This window comes from Diabrotica undecimpunctata, chromosome 3 (assembly GCF_040954645.1).
Source record: "Diabrotica undecimpunctata isolate CICGRU chromosome 3, icDiaUnde3, whole genome shotgun sequence".
Classification (NCBI taxonomy): Eukaryota; Metazoa; Arthropoda; class Insecta; order Coleoptera; family Chrysomelidae; genus Diabrotica; species Diabrotica undecimpunctata.
In genome coordinates, this window is record NC_092805.1 from 158,970,360 (window position 1) to 158,988,507 (window position 18,148).

An 18,148-nucleotide genomic window follows, 5' to 3' on the forward strand; every position below is an offset into this window, starting at 1 on the left:
GAAGAACTAGAAAAGAAGTTATAATAAAAAGAATGGCTTAGCTCAAAAGAACACAGAGACACAAAACTTCAAGCAAGAATTCGGGCTAGCCTCACTACACTAGAATTTGGCTTTGAGATAAGGGGAAAAGAGATCTTTTAACCAAAAGAATACAATATAATAATGCACCTGAAAATCTGGAACTATAAAAGGGGTAAGATAAGAGAATATACGGAGATGCCTAGGAAAATACTGAAATGGACGCCAGCTAATTTCTGAAGGAAATTAACGAAAAAATAAATGAAGTTATGAACAATAAGGAATAAAGTACTATTGATATAATACCCTGTAATAATGTTTAAAAACCGAAAAACCGAAAAACACTATTGACCTTGTTCTGCTATATTATAACTGTAAGCAGGAAGTGAAATAAAAGCAAAACTACTTGTAACAAATATATTTATAATATTAACAACTAACAAAACTCACCTATATATATATATATATATATATATATATATATATATATAGAAAATATAATTATATATATATATATATATATATATATATATATATATATATATATAGAAAATATAATTACAGTAGTGGGGCTACGGTATACGAGGACCAAAAAGCCACGACAAAATGAAATATCCCCACTACTGGGCCAAACGAAAAAATGTATTAGTAAATATATAATCTAAGTCCATGGGAGAAGCGAAATCTTAACACTAAGGTTAGTTACTAAAGTTAAATCCTAGATAGATAAGGTAGGGAATATAAATACTAAAAAAAAACCGTGACGGTTATACAAAAGAAACTACCTTACCTAACAAATATACGACTAATATGTGTCGAAGCAGCTAAACACCAGATCTATGTGTAAGTGTTATGCTTACACATAGATGCTGTGAGATATCTAAAGTGATCAAGTGTGATGAGTATGGCCAACAGACTCGGAAAGATATATATATATATATATATATATATATATATATATATATATATATATATATATATATATATATATATATATATATATATATAATTTTAAAAACCCTGATACATAAATTTCTTCCCTTCCCTTTTAAAAACCGCTATACAAAAATCATGAACTCCGTCCCTAACAATGAATCTAATTTAATTAATTAATAACCATTTACCTAACTTCTTATAGATGATACAAAAAACTGTAATAAGTACTAACCTTGGTATATGCATATACAAAGTTGTAAGTTACAAGAAAAAACCTTAACCCTATGAAACTTGATGTTAATATCTGTCACAACACTACAGCTGTCCTGGTTAAGTCCCCTTAAAACTCTGACGGTCCTTGGGGCTCCGAAAAAGCGAATGAAGGAGAACGCTGTGGTTCTGGAGACAATCGGTTCCTGGTTACCAATGGGTTGAAGTAGGTGTTTGGTTAAACTAATCCTAATATTAATCGTTATCCTAATCGGGTGAAATCTGGGTTTTAAATAATCATTTCAGCAGATTTGGAAGCCGGGTTTTAAATAATCATTTCGGCAGATTTGGAAGCCGGGTTTTTCAATCAAGATTCTTTATCATATTATGTTGTTCCAATTCCTCCCTTGATGTTCGGGGAAAATATTAAATCCAATCCCAGATTTTCTACCCGATTTTAAGACAAAAAAAATGCCGGTTAAGGCTTGGAGAAATACACCTCTCTGTGTGAGTTGTTGGCCAAAACTGACTTTAGCCGAGCGACTCTTGACCACTTTAGTTGATTACACTTGCGCATCGTATCGTCTATTGCCCATAAACGTTTCATAAACAGGATTCTGAGGGGTTTTAGGATTTTAATAATAAATTATATTAATTAATTATATGTTAGCAGTTGTGACTGCTACAATGTGAACAAAAGACAAGCCAATTAAACAACTTTTTTAATGTAATTTCCTCGTTTAGATGAAATCGAGCCCTATCGCACTAAAAGTCGAGGTGGTAGATAACCTCGAAAGCTGGTCTCTCTTTACATTTCTCTTTTATTTCTTTTCTGAACCATGGTGTATTGTTGTTGTTTATTATATTCAGTATGACTTTGCATTTTCCTAGAGCTTCTGTTGCTGCTTCTTCAATGTTGTTTTTAATTTTCTCCCAGCTCTCGTTTATATCTTTAAAGTCGTCTATTTGTTTCAGCTGATTCTAATTTTTATAATTCGCATTTACTGTGTTTATTCAAGTGTGTCGTCGACTGACGTTTTGCCGAGCAGCAGTTGCAGTCATACGTCGAAATCATTCTCATACAAATTAATACTGCAAAGTAATGACGTCTGCAATTGACAGCAACTGCAACTACCGTCTGCAGTTGCTGTCTGCCGTCTGCAGTCGTTGTCGGACTCATATCTTAAGTTCATGGTTCGAATGCTTCTATTTTTTTGCAGCAGTACTTATTCATGGTCCACGTCTCTACACCATACAGAAGGCTAGAATAATAGAAGGATGAGCTTATTTTGGTCCAAATAACCTAATTTTAGTATGATATGTCCCATTAGTTATTTATAACTCTCCCTGTATGTATGTATGTTACTTTATTCAACTGAGTGGGGGTTTATTTTATGTTCCTGTCCGATTTATATTTTATGGTGAAAATCACAAAACAGCAAGATTTAATATTTTATTTATAAAATCAATTTTCATTAAACGTCGTTCGAGTCCATCGACTCTACACTTTAATTAAAAAACAGAGAGTAGAAACAATTATTGTCAAAGAAGATCGTCTTGAAAGGAGTTGTCTTTGATAAAAACAAACTCTGTTGCTTTGCTTCTAAGGTGGTACACAAAGTAAAGCGAAACAATTGACGCTATTACCTAAAAGTAATTAAAGTAAGTTAATTAAAAGTATACAAAGGAAGGTTTTTTAGATTTTAAGTGTAATAGTGGCATAGTATTTAAAATTATACGATTAATTTACACAAAACAATTTAAGTAGAATAAAAAATTAAAAAGTATATAAAGCAGAAACTGAAAAAATGTATACCCGTTTTTATATCAATTTTCTAATATCAACTGCTTTTACTTTTGTTTTTGTTTTTTTGTTTTACTTACAAATAAATATTTTGATATTATTCTGGGACAAAACTGGTCCACATTTCTATTCGTTTTTGTGACTATTTATATTTATCTATATCGTCTCGATAAACAAGAAAACAGGGAAACCGGCTTATTTTACTAGTATTGTTGTTGAAACTAATCTAATTATTTATGAACTTGTCAGCAGGTGGATGTTTTTCAAAGTTGACTCGTTCTAAAACGTGTTTAAAATAGCTTAAGATTTCAATACTCTTCCAGTTTAAATCATGTTTATCAATCAATTTTCAAACATTAACTGCTTTTTCTTGTTTTACTTAGGGCCAGTTCTACAATTAAAGTATATACCTAGTATAAGTTATACGTAGTATAATAACAAAAAATTGTGTTCTACAAGTTTATAATAAGTTTGTTCTCAGTATAAACTAACAGATAACTTATCCATGTCAGCTCGGGCGAATATACTAGAGATAAAGTTATTCTCGCTTTCTATTCGTCGGCAGTGTATGTCATATTCCTTGACAGATTGATGAGCGAATAAGGTTATAGGTGATATTATTTTTATTATTCGTTGCTTTTAATTAATTTTTAATTTGAAATAATATTTTCGAAATGAATCCAGCAGATTTAAATGTTTTTGATTCCGATGAGGATGAAAGGGAAGCAGTAGTATATCGACAACCGAAATTGTTCAAAGTTCGGTAAGTTTCAAGGAAAGAAATGAGAGTTGGAAAGGTTTGAATTAAAAAAAAAATATTTTTTAGGCCAAATTACTTTGTGGAATTTGACGAATTAGAATTTTTCAAACGCTTCCGGCTACAGAAGAAAACATGTGCCACACTACTAAATTTGATTGAAAATAACATTAAATCGTTAACAGATCACAATCAAGCTATTAGACCAGAAACAAAATTGCTTCTTACCTTGTGTTTTTATGCTACAGGTAATTTTTTACTCACATGTGGAGACTTTTCTGGAGTAAGCAAAACCTCTGCATGTGTTATTGTTACCCAGGTCACTGAGGCTATTGCATCTTTACGAAAAAGATTCATAAAATTTCCAGTAACAGACAGGGAACGTTTAGAAGTAAAAGAAGGTTTTTATGCCATTGCTAGATTCCCTCATGTTATTGGTACTATTGACTGCACCCATGTTCGTATTATGTCTCCAGGTGGAAATGAAGCAGAAAGATATAGAAATCGGAAGGGATATTTCTCATGGAATGTACAAACAATATGTGATGCAAATTTAAAGATAATGGATGTTGTTGCACGGTGACCTGGTTCGTCCCATGATCAGGTAATTTATAATAACAGTAGAATAAGAGGAAGGTTGGAGAATAGAGAATTTGGAACGAGTGTTATTTTAGGGGACAGTGGGTATGCTAACAATAATGTTTTACTCACTCCCTTAGAGCAACCTATTACTCCTGCTGAAACACTTTTCAATGAATCACACATACGAACAAGAAATTGTGTGGAAAGATCGTATGGGGTGTGGAAACGTAGGTTTCCTATTCTCTTAATTGGTATGCGAGTGTCATTGGAACATTCACAGGCGATAATAGTCGCAACTGCCATTCTACACAATATTGCGATAGAAGAACATGAAGAAGAGCCACCAAATGAATTTCATTTTGAAGCAGCAGAAGTACATTTACCACTTGATAGAAACCAAGGCATTATGCGGGAACAAAACAGAATGAGGGCTTCTCTCATTTTAAAACATTTTGCTAATTTATAACTCAAAATAAAATATAACACATGATGAAAATAGTTTTAATTTAATTTATTTAAAAAAAAATAGGTAAAAAACAAAGCTTTGTACTTAAAAAATTTAATATTCTATTTACATCAAAGAATTCAAATGTTCTTTTTGTTTTGTAGTTCAGCCTGTAATATCTTGATTTCTAAAGCATGCTTTTCAGCAAGACGTTTTTCTTTTTTTTTCAGCTTCTTCTTTTAGCATCTTGGTTTCTAAAGCGTGCTTCAGCAAGACGTTTTTCTTTTTTTTCAGCTTCTCCTTTTAGCAAATTTATTTGGAAATCTATATATTCAATCTTTTTTTTTTGCCAATTCTTCATATAAATCACAGTTCTGCTGTTTCTTTATTTTTGAAGGAATTGATTCCTTCTTATAGAACCTTTTCCTCTTTTCGGGATTAGCAAAACCTAAAATATTACATGTTTAATATTACTGATTTTGAAATATAGAAAAAAATTACCTTTTGGTGTATCAGCAGGGTTGACAGGTTCTTTTTCTTCAGGAACTATGTTTTCCTTACTTAATTCATTACACTTTTCAGCTAGAAATAAAATAGAAAAAAATATGCTTATTACGTGCTTTAACAAAATCACTTACCAACAACATTTAAAACTTTTAATGCTTTGCTAATGGGCTGCCTAATCTGTTGTGGGGTCCAAGAGTTCCAACTACAGCTTGCCTGTAAATGCAATACATTACATTACAAACAAACCAGAAGTAGTGATAATAAATACCTACCAGTTCTATTGGATTTACATTTGAGTCATCAATCTCACAATCATCAAATTCTTTATCAATTTGAATATTAATAATTTCAAGAGTTTCCTCAGCCTCAGGAATAACATTTTCCTCTTGAACAATAATTTCTGTATCTACAAAATAAAAAATAATGTAACATATTTTGCATACCAAAATCAGAATCAAACTGTGATATTGTTCCTGTTGCCCCAACGCCAATTATAGCTAATATGCGATTACTAGCATTGTTAAGCCCTAAATCTCTTTTTGGTCCACCACCTGTGTTATATAATTGTTGTTTATAATCTGCATATTCCTTTTTTATTGACTTCTTTAAGGAGTCCCATTTGCTTCTTAACATTTTGGCAGTTCTACCTGTCCCACAAATAGAATTAAATTGTATTTCTATTTTTCTCCACTCTGCTTCTTTCCCGTTGTTTGTTATGGTATCCGTTTTCTTGCATTCTAGAATGTAATAATAAATAAATCTGAATATTCAAAAACAGAATTTTATAATTTACTTACCTACAATTTCTTTAAATTTCTCCACTAAACTCACCAACACATCAATTTTATTTGCGGTAAAGTTGTTGCAACGCTTTTTTTCCATTATAATATAGAATTTTAATAGAAGAATGAGAACAAAATAATATTAACAAAATAAAGCCAAACAATTATAACAATAAATTATATTTTAGGTAGATATTATGCCCCTGTCAATTGTCAGGAAAATTAGGGACTCTGTCATTCATTAGAACTACAAGGCTATTTACTCTCGATATGTATACTGTCGTCGCTCAAACATTGTAGAACGCGCAATCAGTTATACTTCGAATAACTCGAGGTATAAGTTAAACCAAGAATAACTATACTGTATTTTATACCTACATTGTAGAACCGGCCCTTAGAAGCAATATTTTGGTATTATACCAGAATAAAACTGGTCCACATTCCTAACTAATTATTTATGAATTTGTCTGCAGGTGGATGTTTTCCAATATTGAGCTGGTGAGAATCAGAGTGGTGTAAGTCAGTTTTTAATCAATTTGAGATTTTTAAGTGTTTGTGAGACGCTGTACAAAAAAATCCCCTTATAGTTTAAAACAAAAAAATTGCTTTTTTGTTATCACAAATTGTTACTTATTTTATTAATATAGGTTTTATATACCTATTGTTTACCATAAAAAAATAAAAAGGGCTTAAATGACTTACACCACTACCATCCTAGATACAAGTAGGGATTGAATAAAATAACTGACTTATCTTGTTAAAGATTAAACTGTACTGCTTAAAAATTGACTTTTACAAGTTAATACAGTTTATAGAAATAGTTTAAAAAATTTACTCTTACACTTTGTCAACAGATTAAGTATTTCTAAAATATCTTTACTTGAAAAGTGATCAATTCTACGATCTACGATTCTACGTCCTATTGGAGTGATATCTATGGTGTTGAACTGTGCCATGTCTTGAATTGTCTCTTTATACTGAATGTAGTAGGGTTTAGACTTTTCATACCTTACCCACTGCATTTTTAGCCAGTTTACTGACATTTTCTTTGAATTTTTTTGCTATTTTCAATGTTTCTTTTCAGTGTGCTTGTTGAAAAGAATTCATCATTGATCATCTCACAAACAATAAATTTCTTTTTTCTCCGGCAGGTAGTCATGATTACTTTCCAGTCACTTGGTAGATAGATTGTCTTTCCCTTTGCAGCTAGTTCTACAGAACCAAAATCTGCATCATTCGATAGGAATGAATGTCCAGAAACTAAAAACTTCTGATCGATTACTTCGATGTCTGTTGCATCGCTTTGTAGAAATCTTGTTAGTGCTAAAGCCATTTTAATGTTTCGGTTTTGACCAGTACAAGTATCGCTGTAAATTATAACATGTTTCTTGTTTGGAGCATTTAGTTTAAGATGCTTTATAATACAGAATAAAACTGACTTAAGAGCTTCTGGAAGCGAGAGTTTCATCCCAGAAATAAAATACGCCAGCTTTTGTGTCGAAGTCATGCACTCCAAAGTTATAGCAGTACATATTTCGCTTATAATAGGCATCTGAAACAGATAACACTAGAAACGGCAAAGCTTTCTGTAGATCAACACTACATACATAACTGTTCTGGTTTCTTTTCGCGTTTTTCGCATCAGTAGTGATACATTCCCTTGCTAGCTCAGCTTTCCGTAAGTGGAGTTCATGGTCAGTGTTAAGTTGAGATAATTCATCCCTACTCAATTCAGGATTGCTTATTTTTATTTTAAATATGTCACATTTTTTGCAAGTGTCTTTTTTTGGAATGTAGAAGTGAAGGTTAAATTTAGTGTTGAAAACATATCGATAAAAATGCTCCTTAACCGGTGATTTCTGCTTTTCCTGACACTTTTTCTCGTACAATGAATACATTTTTCTAATATTTAAATTATCACTAAGGTACCTACGGTGTTCATTTTTCTTCCTGGTATAGTGACACTGGTAAGAGGGAAATGACTTGATATGTTTGCAGACATATTCTATATCCTCAGGGATTTTCCTTGCTGGGCATCCTTTTATACCTCTGAGGTCTTCTCCAGGTAATTTACCTTCACATAGTTTTTTTAGAGCTCGTGTAACACGACCATCTGACACACAAAAAGTAGTGAGAAAATACTTTGATAAAAAGAAATACTTTGAAAAAAGATATACCTTGATTTGTTTTTAAGTAGTATTTGTTTGCCCCACCCCCTAAAATACCACCCTCTTTACGGGGCCTTCTTTGCTTGATTTGAGTTCTTTTAATCAGTCCGCAAATATAAGTATTTTGCCGCTTAAAATATAGATTGTCGTTCTTCGGTTATTACCTTCTTATGACACGCCATTTTACAATAACATGGGGTGTCTGAAAATGTTTTATTTGCTATTACTTGATCACTTACATTCACATACCTCTCACCAGAATTCCTCTGTTTCTTACCAATGCTTTTCTTATGACATTCTGGCTTCCTGAGCCTTTCTCTAGTTTTTACTTTAGCTTGGGGACCGATAAACTCATTATTTTCATCTGACTGATTATCTGATTCGGATGTAGTAGAAATTAATCTGTTTCTTCTTCCTAAAAGGTTGAGTCTTTGTTCAAAAGGAGTAAGCCTGTTATCTTCATTGTAATCTGGATCCCTATCAACATCATCGGTTGATTCAATAGAGTCTGATTCACTTGGTAAATGTAACCTGTTATAGGTTTTCAGTATAGGCCTACTCATGTTTTAGGTTATTTAAATTTCTTTTGTTTTATAAAAATGCATTTTCACTTGAAATAACGGTATTGTTGTAAAAGTTGGTTCTAAACACAGGCCTAACCTCAAAATGTCAACAAGGATACTTTTCTCACATTTCAGTTATAAAACAAGATTTTCTTCAATTTAAAAACAAATTACTGTGACAGAATATCAAATATGTTTGTTTATATACCACCAATAATATGTAATAATACATATAACACAAAATAACACTCACTGATCACTGAGCAATATAACCTTGCATGTAAACAAATTCATCATCTGACTTACACCACTCTCATTCTAAACACATTGGCAGTTTAGTGTAGGATGACAATGATGTGCTGCTCCCAGTGGCCAGTGAGTGAACAATTGACTTACTTCACTCTCAAACTAAACGGAATGAGCCATCACCAATCTGATTTTTACCGGTTCAATTGTCTCGTTCTGAAACGTGTTTATTATAGCTTAATTCTTCAATGCACTTCCAATTTAAATCATAATGGTTTTCTATCAATTTTCTAACATGAACTGCTTTTTCTTGTTTTGCTTAAAAACAATATTTTGGTATTGTACCAGGATAAAACTGGTCCACTTCAATTCAAACTTAACATTCTTGGAACTATATGAAACAATAAAACACAAATCACGTAGTTTCAAGGAAACTACTCTGGTTTCCAACGTATCACGTAAGAACAAAAATGTAGTATTATTATCCACAATGCATCGCGATGACAATATCGATAAAAAGACAGGTAAACCAGAAATTATTGTGGATTATAATAAGACTCGTGAAAGGGGGGATAGATACTGTTGATCGGATGTCTGGGCATATAATTGTGCAAGATCAACTCGACGTACGTTGGCCTTTGGTCTTATTTTTTAAACTGATGAACCAACCTGCAATTAACTCTTATATTATATATAAAATCAATAATCGGTCATCTATAAAGCGGCATGTATAGCTGGAACTGCTGGGATATGAATTAGTCCACGAACACCTTTTACGAAGAGCCCACCAAGACAACCTCCCAGGAGCTCTTCGATTGAGGTTAAAAGAAATTATTATTGGCGTCAACGTTCAAGCTGATCCACTAAATCAAAATAAAACCTATGGAAGATGCAAAGATTGCGAAATAAAAAAAAACCGTAAAACTAGGTTTAGGTGTGAAATTTGTAACGGATTTATCTGTCTAGAACATTCGCATGGACTGTGTGGTGACTGTTTTTATGATTATAATGTAGATGAATAATTTCAGTTTATTCTTGACAATAGCTTAATGTTAATATTAGTATTTTTTACTTTAAATATTACTCTTCATTAGCAGAATTTTTTGTTTCCTGATTATTATAGTACCAATCATTCATTGAAATGTCACTAAAATATTTTAAAAACAAATTTTATTTATTTTCAAGCGACCGCTAGATTAATAATTTGCCGTTAATTTACCTCTGCCATGGACAGCAATGTAATTGATACTCCCAATACTCGTTGACAATGCTTGATATACTTAAACAATTCATCGTTGCAAGGCACATCAAAAATGTCAGAAGAATCTGTCTTGTGGCAACTTTTTGGTATTCTGTTATTCCAGTATTCAGATCCATTAAATCCGCAGCATTTTAGCTGAAACATATAAAAAATTAAATTCCCATTTTAGGTGGTGAGATAACTATATTCTACACAATGTTCTGTGATGAAATTTATTTATTTACTACTAAAAGTGCAAATTTTATTTATTAATTTAAATTAAAATGTCTCGACTTCTCATTGCTCATTGGCACAATAATAATTAAAATTGCGATACAGAATACTGTGTCATTTATACAAACATAAAAAATGAAAATCACAAAATAAATGGATGTGGACAAAAAACGGTACAGTGAGGTATTACCCAACTATAGTTATAAAGTCATGTAAAAAATTGATTAAGGTCCTAAAGTTGGAATTTGCACTCGATTATTGATCACAGGTTGATTTGACAGGTGCAAACCCCAAGTTTTCGTCGGTGACAAAACAACTAAACTGGAACACATAAATTAGATAAGATACAAAAATTGGAATATACAAGAGCATGGTCGAAAACATGGGAACTTATTTTCACTGAGGTCTGGCAAATGACAGAATATTAAAAAAAGCTACTGTCAGTGGAAACACGATTTTATAGACGTTGTTTTCACTAACAGTTTACGAAAAAATAAGAAACGATAAAATACGAAAAAAAATTGGGTATTGAGACAACAATAATTGACACTACTGAAGCAAAGAGTTTGAAATGGTACGAATATGAAAGACGTATGGCACAGCTGACCAAAGAAAGTGATGGAGAGGTTACCAGTGCAGAGAAGAGGGAAACGACGCCCAAGAAAGATTCGGTAACGGGGTATCAGACAAGCTATGACCAAAAGGAACTACAGAATATGACTGGTGAGATAGAAAACGGTGAAAACTAAAATACGAGAAATGACTATGATGCAGTTGCAATACAGAACTACAGAACTATTGATAATATAGAAAGTAGGATTGTTACCCACAGGATGATTATGATTTTGTTTTCTAAGGATATATCTGACGTTTATAATAAGGATATATCTGACGTGTATTTTGCAGCTTCTGAGTGAGGCTATTGTGTTTTCAGGGTCCAATCTTGATATTTTTTATTTTCCTAATTTCGTGAAACATCCCGTATACATTCAATCTTTCCTTATTTATTCTGACACTATTTTGATGACTGCTTTGCAAAATTTCGAAAGTTTCGTTAATCGTCAATATCTTCTTTGCCAATTTTATCCTGGTAAATTCAATCTTTATTGAATGTAATTATGACTATAGTCAACTAAAAAAATGTACTTATTTGGGCTTCGACTTCAAGTCTCCAACGTTTACAGTTATGGTCTCTGTTTGTCGAATTAAAACGCCTATTATTGGGTAAGTTATCTATTTTAAATATTTCTTCTTATTGTTACATTTCCCGTTTTCCCCTTCTGTCGAGCAAAGTGAAACGGATCTGGTAGTTGCTTTGAAGAAAGTTAATCTCAAGGACGTCGTTTTCAATTTGGCAACTTGTTGGTCATCCATTGTACAACGTTTGATTCAACTTTCTTGGAAAAACTTGAGCCCAAACTTAGTGGCTGTTTACGACTTTTCATCCAACGAAAAAGATATCATTTTAAGCCCACTTAGCACACAGCCAGATCAAGACAACCCGACAATAATTACTGAATCTGAGGTTGAAGAATGGGCATCTGGTGGCTGTGACAAAGAAATTGAGACCCAAAAAATGCTCATGGGTAATGAAATTGTAAGGGCCATTTAAAATAAAGAAAACGGAAAAGGAGGATGTCGATGATGAACCACTTGCTTCAAAAATGTCTGCTGCTGAAGCTGTTAAAGCCCTGAAAACGGCCATCAGTTGGCCGGAAGACAACCTTAACAGCAGCGAGGAGATCATGATGCTGAGGCGTATAAGAGGAAGAGCGTTTGATCAGCACGTCGAGACTGGCGTCCAGAAAAAATACTGCTCCCTATTGAAATGTATATAGATAATATGTATTTATTAAATATATTGTATATATTTGTATAATATAATATTTTATTATACAGTTTCAGTCATTTTAATTGTGTTTGCAGTTTTTCTTCTCCCAATAAAAAAAGTCATAGGTAATCCGAACGATGCGACCATCCGAACAACCTGTTTCCCCGATTCCGTTCGGATTAACGCGACTGTACTGTATATTTTCTTAGATAGCGCATTACATCGTAAGTAAATGTGGGTTAGCCACAAATATATAATAAATAAAAAGCGCATTACATATTTTGTTGAGTTTTTTACATCTTTAACATGTTTATTTAGATCTGTCCCTATAGTTGCATATGTTTTCGTTTCTTTTTAGTCTCTTATTGGTCTTTCCATTTAAGTTTAGTATAATACCCATGGTAGGAAGTGACACGTTGAAGCTGTCTCAACTGACATGGACTGCTAAGTTAAGGTATGGACTGGACGGTTACTTGTAATATGACCCTTCTGCTTGTATAAAAAACATTACATCTTCCTTGAGAGGACGAAAATTATGTATTTTGTTTGAATGATTACGTTCTATAGCCAACCATTGCGCTGACCCGACCAGTCAGCAATCTTACACTTTTGGCCAAGAAACGCATAAGCGCCCAATACTCCACAAGGAGGGATGGAGGGATTATCCTCTAATAATTCCAAGAACCAAAGTCGGCCAGTATTTTGCTACATTACATTTTGATACAAAATGATATTTTAACATATCTCATATAATATTTTTATAATTTCTTTAAATTCATAATAAAAATTTTTATCTTAATAAAAATAATGTGATATTTCGAAATATGTGTTTATGTGAATAAACTAATTGTAGTACTAATGCTTTTTTAAAATAAAAATTGATAAATCTTATCAAAATCTAAAGTACATAAAAAATAACATATATCAACTTGGCACATAAAATAGAGTCTTGGCAGTGACGGTTGGAGAGGAGTGATAGGGGGCGCAGCCCTCCCTAGAAAATGATGTACAAACATTTAATTGTATTTCATATTCACTTTTTTTCTGTTAAAACATCGTTGACTTTTCTGTTGAAACTTTATTTCATTAAAATATAGTCATTCATCTCCTCGAACTAAATCTTACAAGAATCCTTCTTCTTAAAGTGCCCTCTCCTCAATGGAGGTTGGCTACTACAATTTTAAAATATTCTCTATCTTCAGCTGTTCTTATTAGCTGTTCAAAATTTAGCCCTGTCCATTGTCGGATGTTTCTGAGCCACGATAGTCTTTTCCTTCCTAGGCCTCTCTTTCCCTCGATTTTTCCTTTCACTATAAGTTGGGCATATTGGTACTTATTATTTCTCAGTACGTGGCCTAGGTATCACTTTGGTTTTTTTTATGTTTATTTTCATACCAAATTGCTCACAGGTCGAGTTGGTCTTGTCGATGAGTCGTTGTAGGCCTACGTCGGAATCCGCAATTAACACTGTATCATCGGCGTATCTGATACTGTTGATATTTACGCCATTCACCTTGACTCCATCCTTGGAATCCTCCAATACTTCTTTAAATAGAAACTCGGAGTAAAGATTAAACAGCAGAGGCGACAGAACACATCCTTGTCTAACTCCCCTCCTAATTTCTACTTCTGCGGATGTGGAATCTTCGATCTCTGGCGTTTTGGTTCCAGTACAAGTTTTTTAAGAATTTGATGTCTTTTCCATCTAAACCGACTTCTTGCAAACGTTCTAATAGTAGGTCGAACTCATTGCAGTGTTGTGGGTTTGGCTTTTTTGGTAGTGGGATGAATATTGACTAATACAAGACTAATACAAGACTAATACAAGAATTACATTAGTGTTAAGCGTCAGCACCGTATTTGGGACTGATTTCATAACGTTCGATAAAGACATTCGGTTGCCATGGAAACGACAAGCAGTATCTAAACTCTTTTCGAAATATATGAAATGAGGAAAATTTAAATTTATCTGAGAGAGAAACTATCTGAGTGACAATATTTTATTTCAAATTAAGGATCGTTTTTTTTTAAATATCATCTCACTGGTGCAAAGTTGTTTTAAAGAAAAAATTATGAACATTATAGAAAGGAACTATATTTAGAAGACATTTATATTTTCTGCAATACATTTCCAATGATTGAAAAATCATTAGTTGGAGAAATGTCTGATTTCAACAAAGGGTGATAAAAAGGTTCACCTTCGAAAAATACAGAAGTATTGAGTTTCATTTTACGAAGTAGGTTATTGGTAAGTACCCATTTATCTTCTAGTATTCTCGAATCAGCTGCACCCTAAACAAAATTATCACCTTCCGACACTGGGTACTTATATAAATAAAAGAATAAAGTAATGTTTCATGTCTCGTTTTTTTTTTATTTAATTTAATCCTATTGTCAAGTTTACATTTCGCACTTATCTCATAATGAAATCTAGCCCCTAGCTTTTTAGTATTTTATATACCTTCAGATTTTAAATAAAACGTTATTCACACTATTTATGACGAGTGACTCCAAATTATGTCTCATAAAAAATTATTTTAGGTTTGATGGGTCAACTTTTTTTAATAAACGTTTGATTTTTATTGTAATCATTCACTCGGTGGATACAAAAAAATGATTTTTTTCTTTAGCAGATTTTTCCTTACGAACCAAGATAACCTACAGCGAATCGTACAAATATTCAAAACATCAGATGAGATATCATCATCATCATCATCACAGTGCTACAGACCTTAAAAGGTCTTGACCTTCTCAAGTTTTCTGTGCAATTCTGCTCTGTCCCTTGGTGGATTTTCCGGTTGGCAACATCGATCTTCTCAGGATCTTGTCTTATCCCGTCTATCTACCAGAGCTTTGATCTGCCTCGTCCTCTTATTTCCACTGGCTGCACTGTTAAATGTTTTTATCATGTTCGATTTCGGACCCGGGCTACTCACTGCAGACGGTTTCGCTTGATTATTGTTATAATAAATTTTCCACCAAAATTATGCTTGTATATATTCTGCGAGATATACGATATGAACATATCTATATGTCTTAAGAACAAGTCTTGAGATCGAGTAGATGGTAGCAGAAATATCCAGCAACCCAAAATCTTAAAGGGAGTGTAAGAAAACAAGCAAAAAAGCAGCTTACATATGAGGATGTCTAAGATTTCACCTGAAAGGATATGTATAGGAGATGGAATAGGAAAGTACGTATATACAAATTATGTGTAAAACCAATAACAATATATGCAATAAAAACTAGAGCATATACAGCAGAATCAGAAAACGTTAAGAAACCAGAGCCTTAAGATTATGGACATTACGATAGCCAAGAAGGAAAAGACGGAATTAATCAGCATGATTCACGGATCCTAGTGGGAGACTAGTTCGAATAGCAAGAGATTTAAGATCATTTAAGGTATCTGATCTTAGTCGTGGGAATACGACATTGACATCCACAACATATTCATAGATTTCAAACAAGCCTACTTTTAACAGACTCAATAAACAAAAGTTATATCAAATATTAAATAGCTTTAACATTCACTAAAAATACATCCGACTATTAAAATCAATAACGGTCAACAGCAACTGTCAGAGTGCAAAATGAGCTCACTAAGAACGTTTTAATAGTGAAAGGATTAAAGAAAGGAGACGGGCTCGCACCGACATTATTCAACCTAATGCCCGGATTACACGAGGCTAGTTTTTCAAGCTAGGATAGCAAGCTAGATATCCCAGTATCCTAGCCTAAGTTACTGTCCTGGCTTGGCAAATGCTAGACCGGTTTACATGTGGCTAGGAAATGTTCAGCCAGTAGCTAGTGCGAGATCAATAGAGCAACAAATCCTCTAAAAATGGTAAATATTTCTAAAAAAAAAACAATGTCCGACTGAAACAATCACTTCGGAAACTGTGTCAAATTGCATTGGATGAATTAACAGAAGATTTGTTGGAAAAACGTGTTTGGACAAGACCATGGATTTTAAAAAGGAATGAACGTGGATTATCCGCAGTGGTTTTAGAGGAACTTCGCAATGAAGACTTAAAAGAGTGTATCAGTATTTTACGAATGATGCCAGATGTGTTTGATACTCTGTTGAGTCTTGTGATGCCAAAAATACACACATCAACGACAGCATACTGTGATGAGAAAGGCTTTACCTGCAATAGTAAAATTGGAGATCACTTTAAATTTTCTTTCATCCGGCATTAGCTACAGGAGTCTCCCATGACTCTTGGAGAATAGAAACTGCAGGACTTGAGGGCTTATGTCAACAAGGGAGTAATCATTCTTCGATGTCAGCAATGGCGAGAAGAGAGACTTTTAAAACCTACTTTAACAATGATGGTGCGGTGCCTTGGCAATTAAAAATTATTTCTTTACTGTTTATTTATGTGAGGGCTACAGAAAAAACATACTATAAATAAATACTGCAATCTTACTGATACCGTTGTTTTCCTTTTCATTGGTATAAATATAATAAAACTGTGCATTTCATCGAACCAGTTTAATTTTGACTTATACTCGTCCTTAGAATCTGCTCAAGACCTGGTTGATTTTTTAATTTTTGACAGTTCCTGACAGTAAGTTGCTCGTAAATTGTTATCTTCATTTTTATGTCTTTGATAGACATCTCTAGACAGTTCTAATAATTTCTGAATCACGAATAGACTTGTCTTTATATGATGGAATAGTGGTGTTCCACAGACATTCTTCCTTACGATACATTTGTACAAACCTAATTTTGACATATTAGTTGTAGAGGCACGTGGTTATCTGTTTGAAAAAATAAGACAGGTCGACACTACGCACTTGCCGTTCGAAAACACTAGCTTCGCCGGTCAGAAGAGGGTGGTACACAAGCCAGGATAGTAAAGCCAGTAGAGGGGAGCGCAAGTAGCTTAACAAAATAGAACTTCATGCTATTAAACTATCCTAGCTTAAGACACTGTCTTACTGTTTTTCTCACTAGTTTACTGGCTTACACACGAAGCTAGTTCTGTATACATAAAGCTAGTAATACTAGCTTGCTAGTTTAAATGCGCTAGATTGCTATCCTAGCATGAAAAACTAGCCTCGGGCATAACTCTCGAATATATAATAAGACAGAATATAGAAAGAGGTAATCTTCTAACAAATAAATCAATACAGTACAGATTGCCGTCTATGCCGACGATATTAGCATTATGTCTCGCAGAACAGAAGATGAGGTAGAAATATATCACAATTAAAAACAGGAGCAGAAGAGGCCGGGCTAGAAATAAATATTTATAAGATACATGCAAGAGCTAGAGGAAACAGACGCGCAGTTGAATGAGAGGACGATATTGAAACTGTAGAAAGTTTCCCATCTCTGGAAGTTGCATTAAACACGGATGGAACAGCAGGGCCAAAATTTTAAAGAAGAATAGTAAAGGGAGACAAAGCTTACTTTTCACTCGCCCTTGTGTTCCGCTCCAAAAACACACACGGAGATCGAAAATCAGGGTCTACAAAACTATTATCAGACTAATAGTTTGTTATACAGAAGGCACAAAACGAAAGCTGGAAGTTTTCGAACGAAAAGGATATTTGGACCTATTAACGAAAACGGAGTATGAAGATCTAGGTATAAGCATAAACTTAACCAACTGTTCAAAGAGGCACCGATCTCAGAATTCTTTAAACTTCAGAGACTTCGATGGGCTGGTCGTGTAGTGAGAATGGATACTGAAAGATTGCCAAAAATAACCCAGATAGTACAATGCAGGGCACAAAATCAAAAAAAAAGGACACGGAGAAGGTGGGAGAATAAAGTGTCAGCGGACGCGCAAAATTTGCTAGACGTGAGAACC

General features: G+C 33.4%; 1 protein-coding gene across 1 annotated transcript in view; it reads right to left on the reverse strand.

Moving 5' to 3' along the window:
* Positions 1 to 2,604: 2,604 nt before the first annotated feature.
* The window catches only part of LOC140436264 (leukocyte surface antigen CD53-like), a 41,771-nt gene continuing 26,227 nt past the window's right edge, over positions 2,605 to 18,148 (reverse strand). Inside the window, exons 4-5 of the mRNA XM_072524965.1 lie at positions 10,238 to 10,414; positions 2,605 to 2,811 (exon numbers count right to left, since the gene is read on the reverse strand). Coding sequence (XP_072381066.1) covers positions 2,707 to 2,811; positions 10,238 to 10,414 — 282 coding nt within the window. The 3' untranslated portion in view covers positions 2,605 to 2,706. The remainder of the gene's footprint in view (positions 2,812 to 10,237; positions 10,415 to 18,148) is intronic.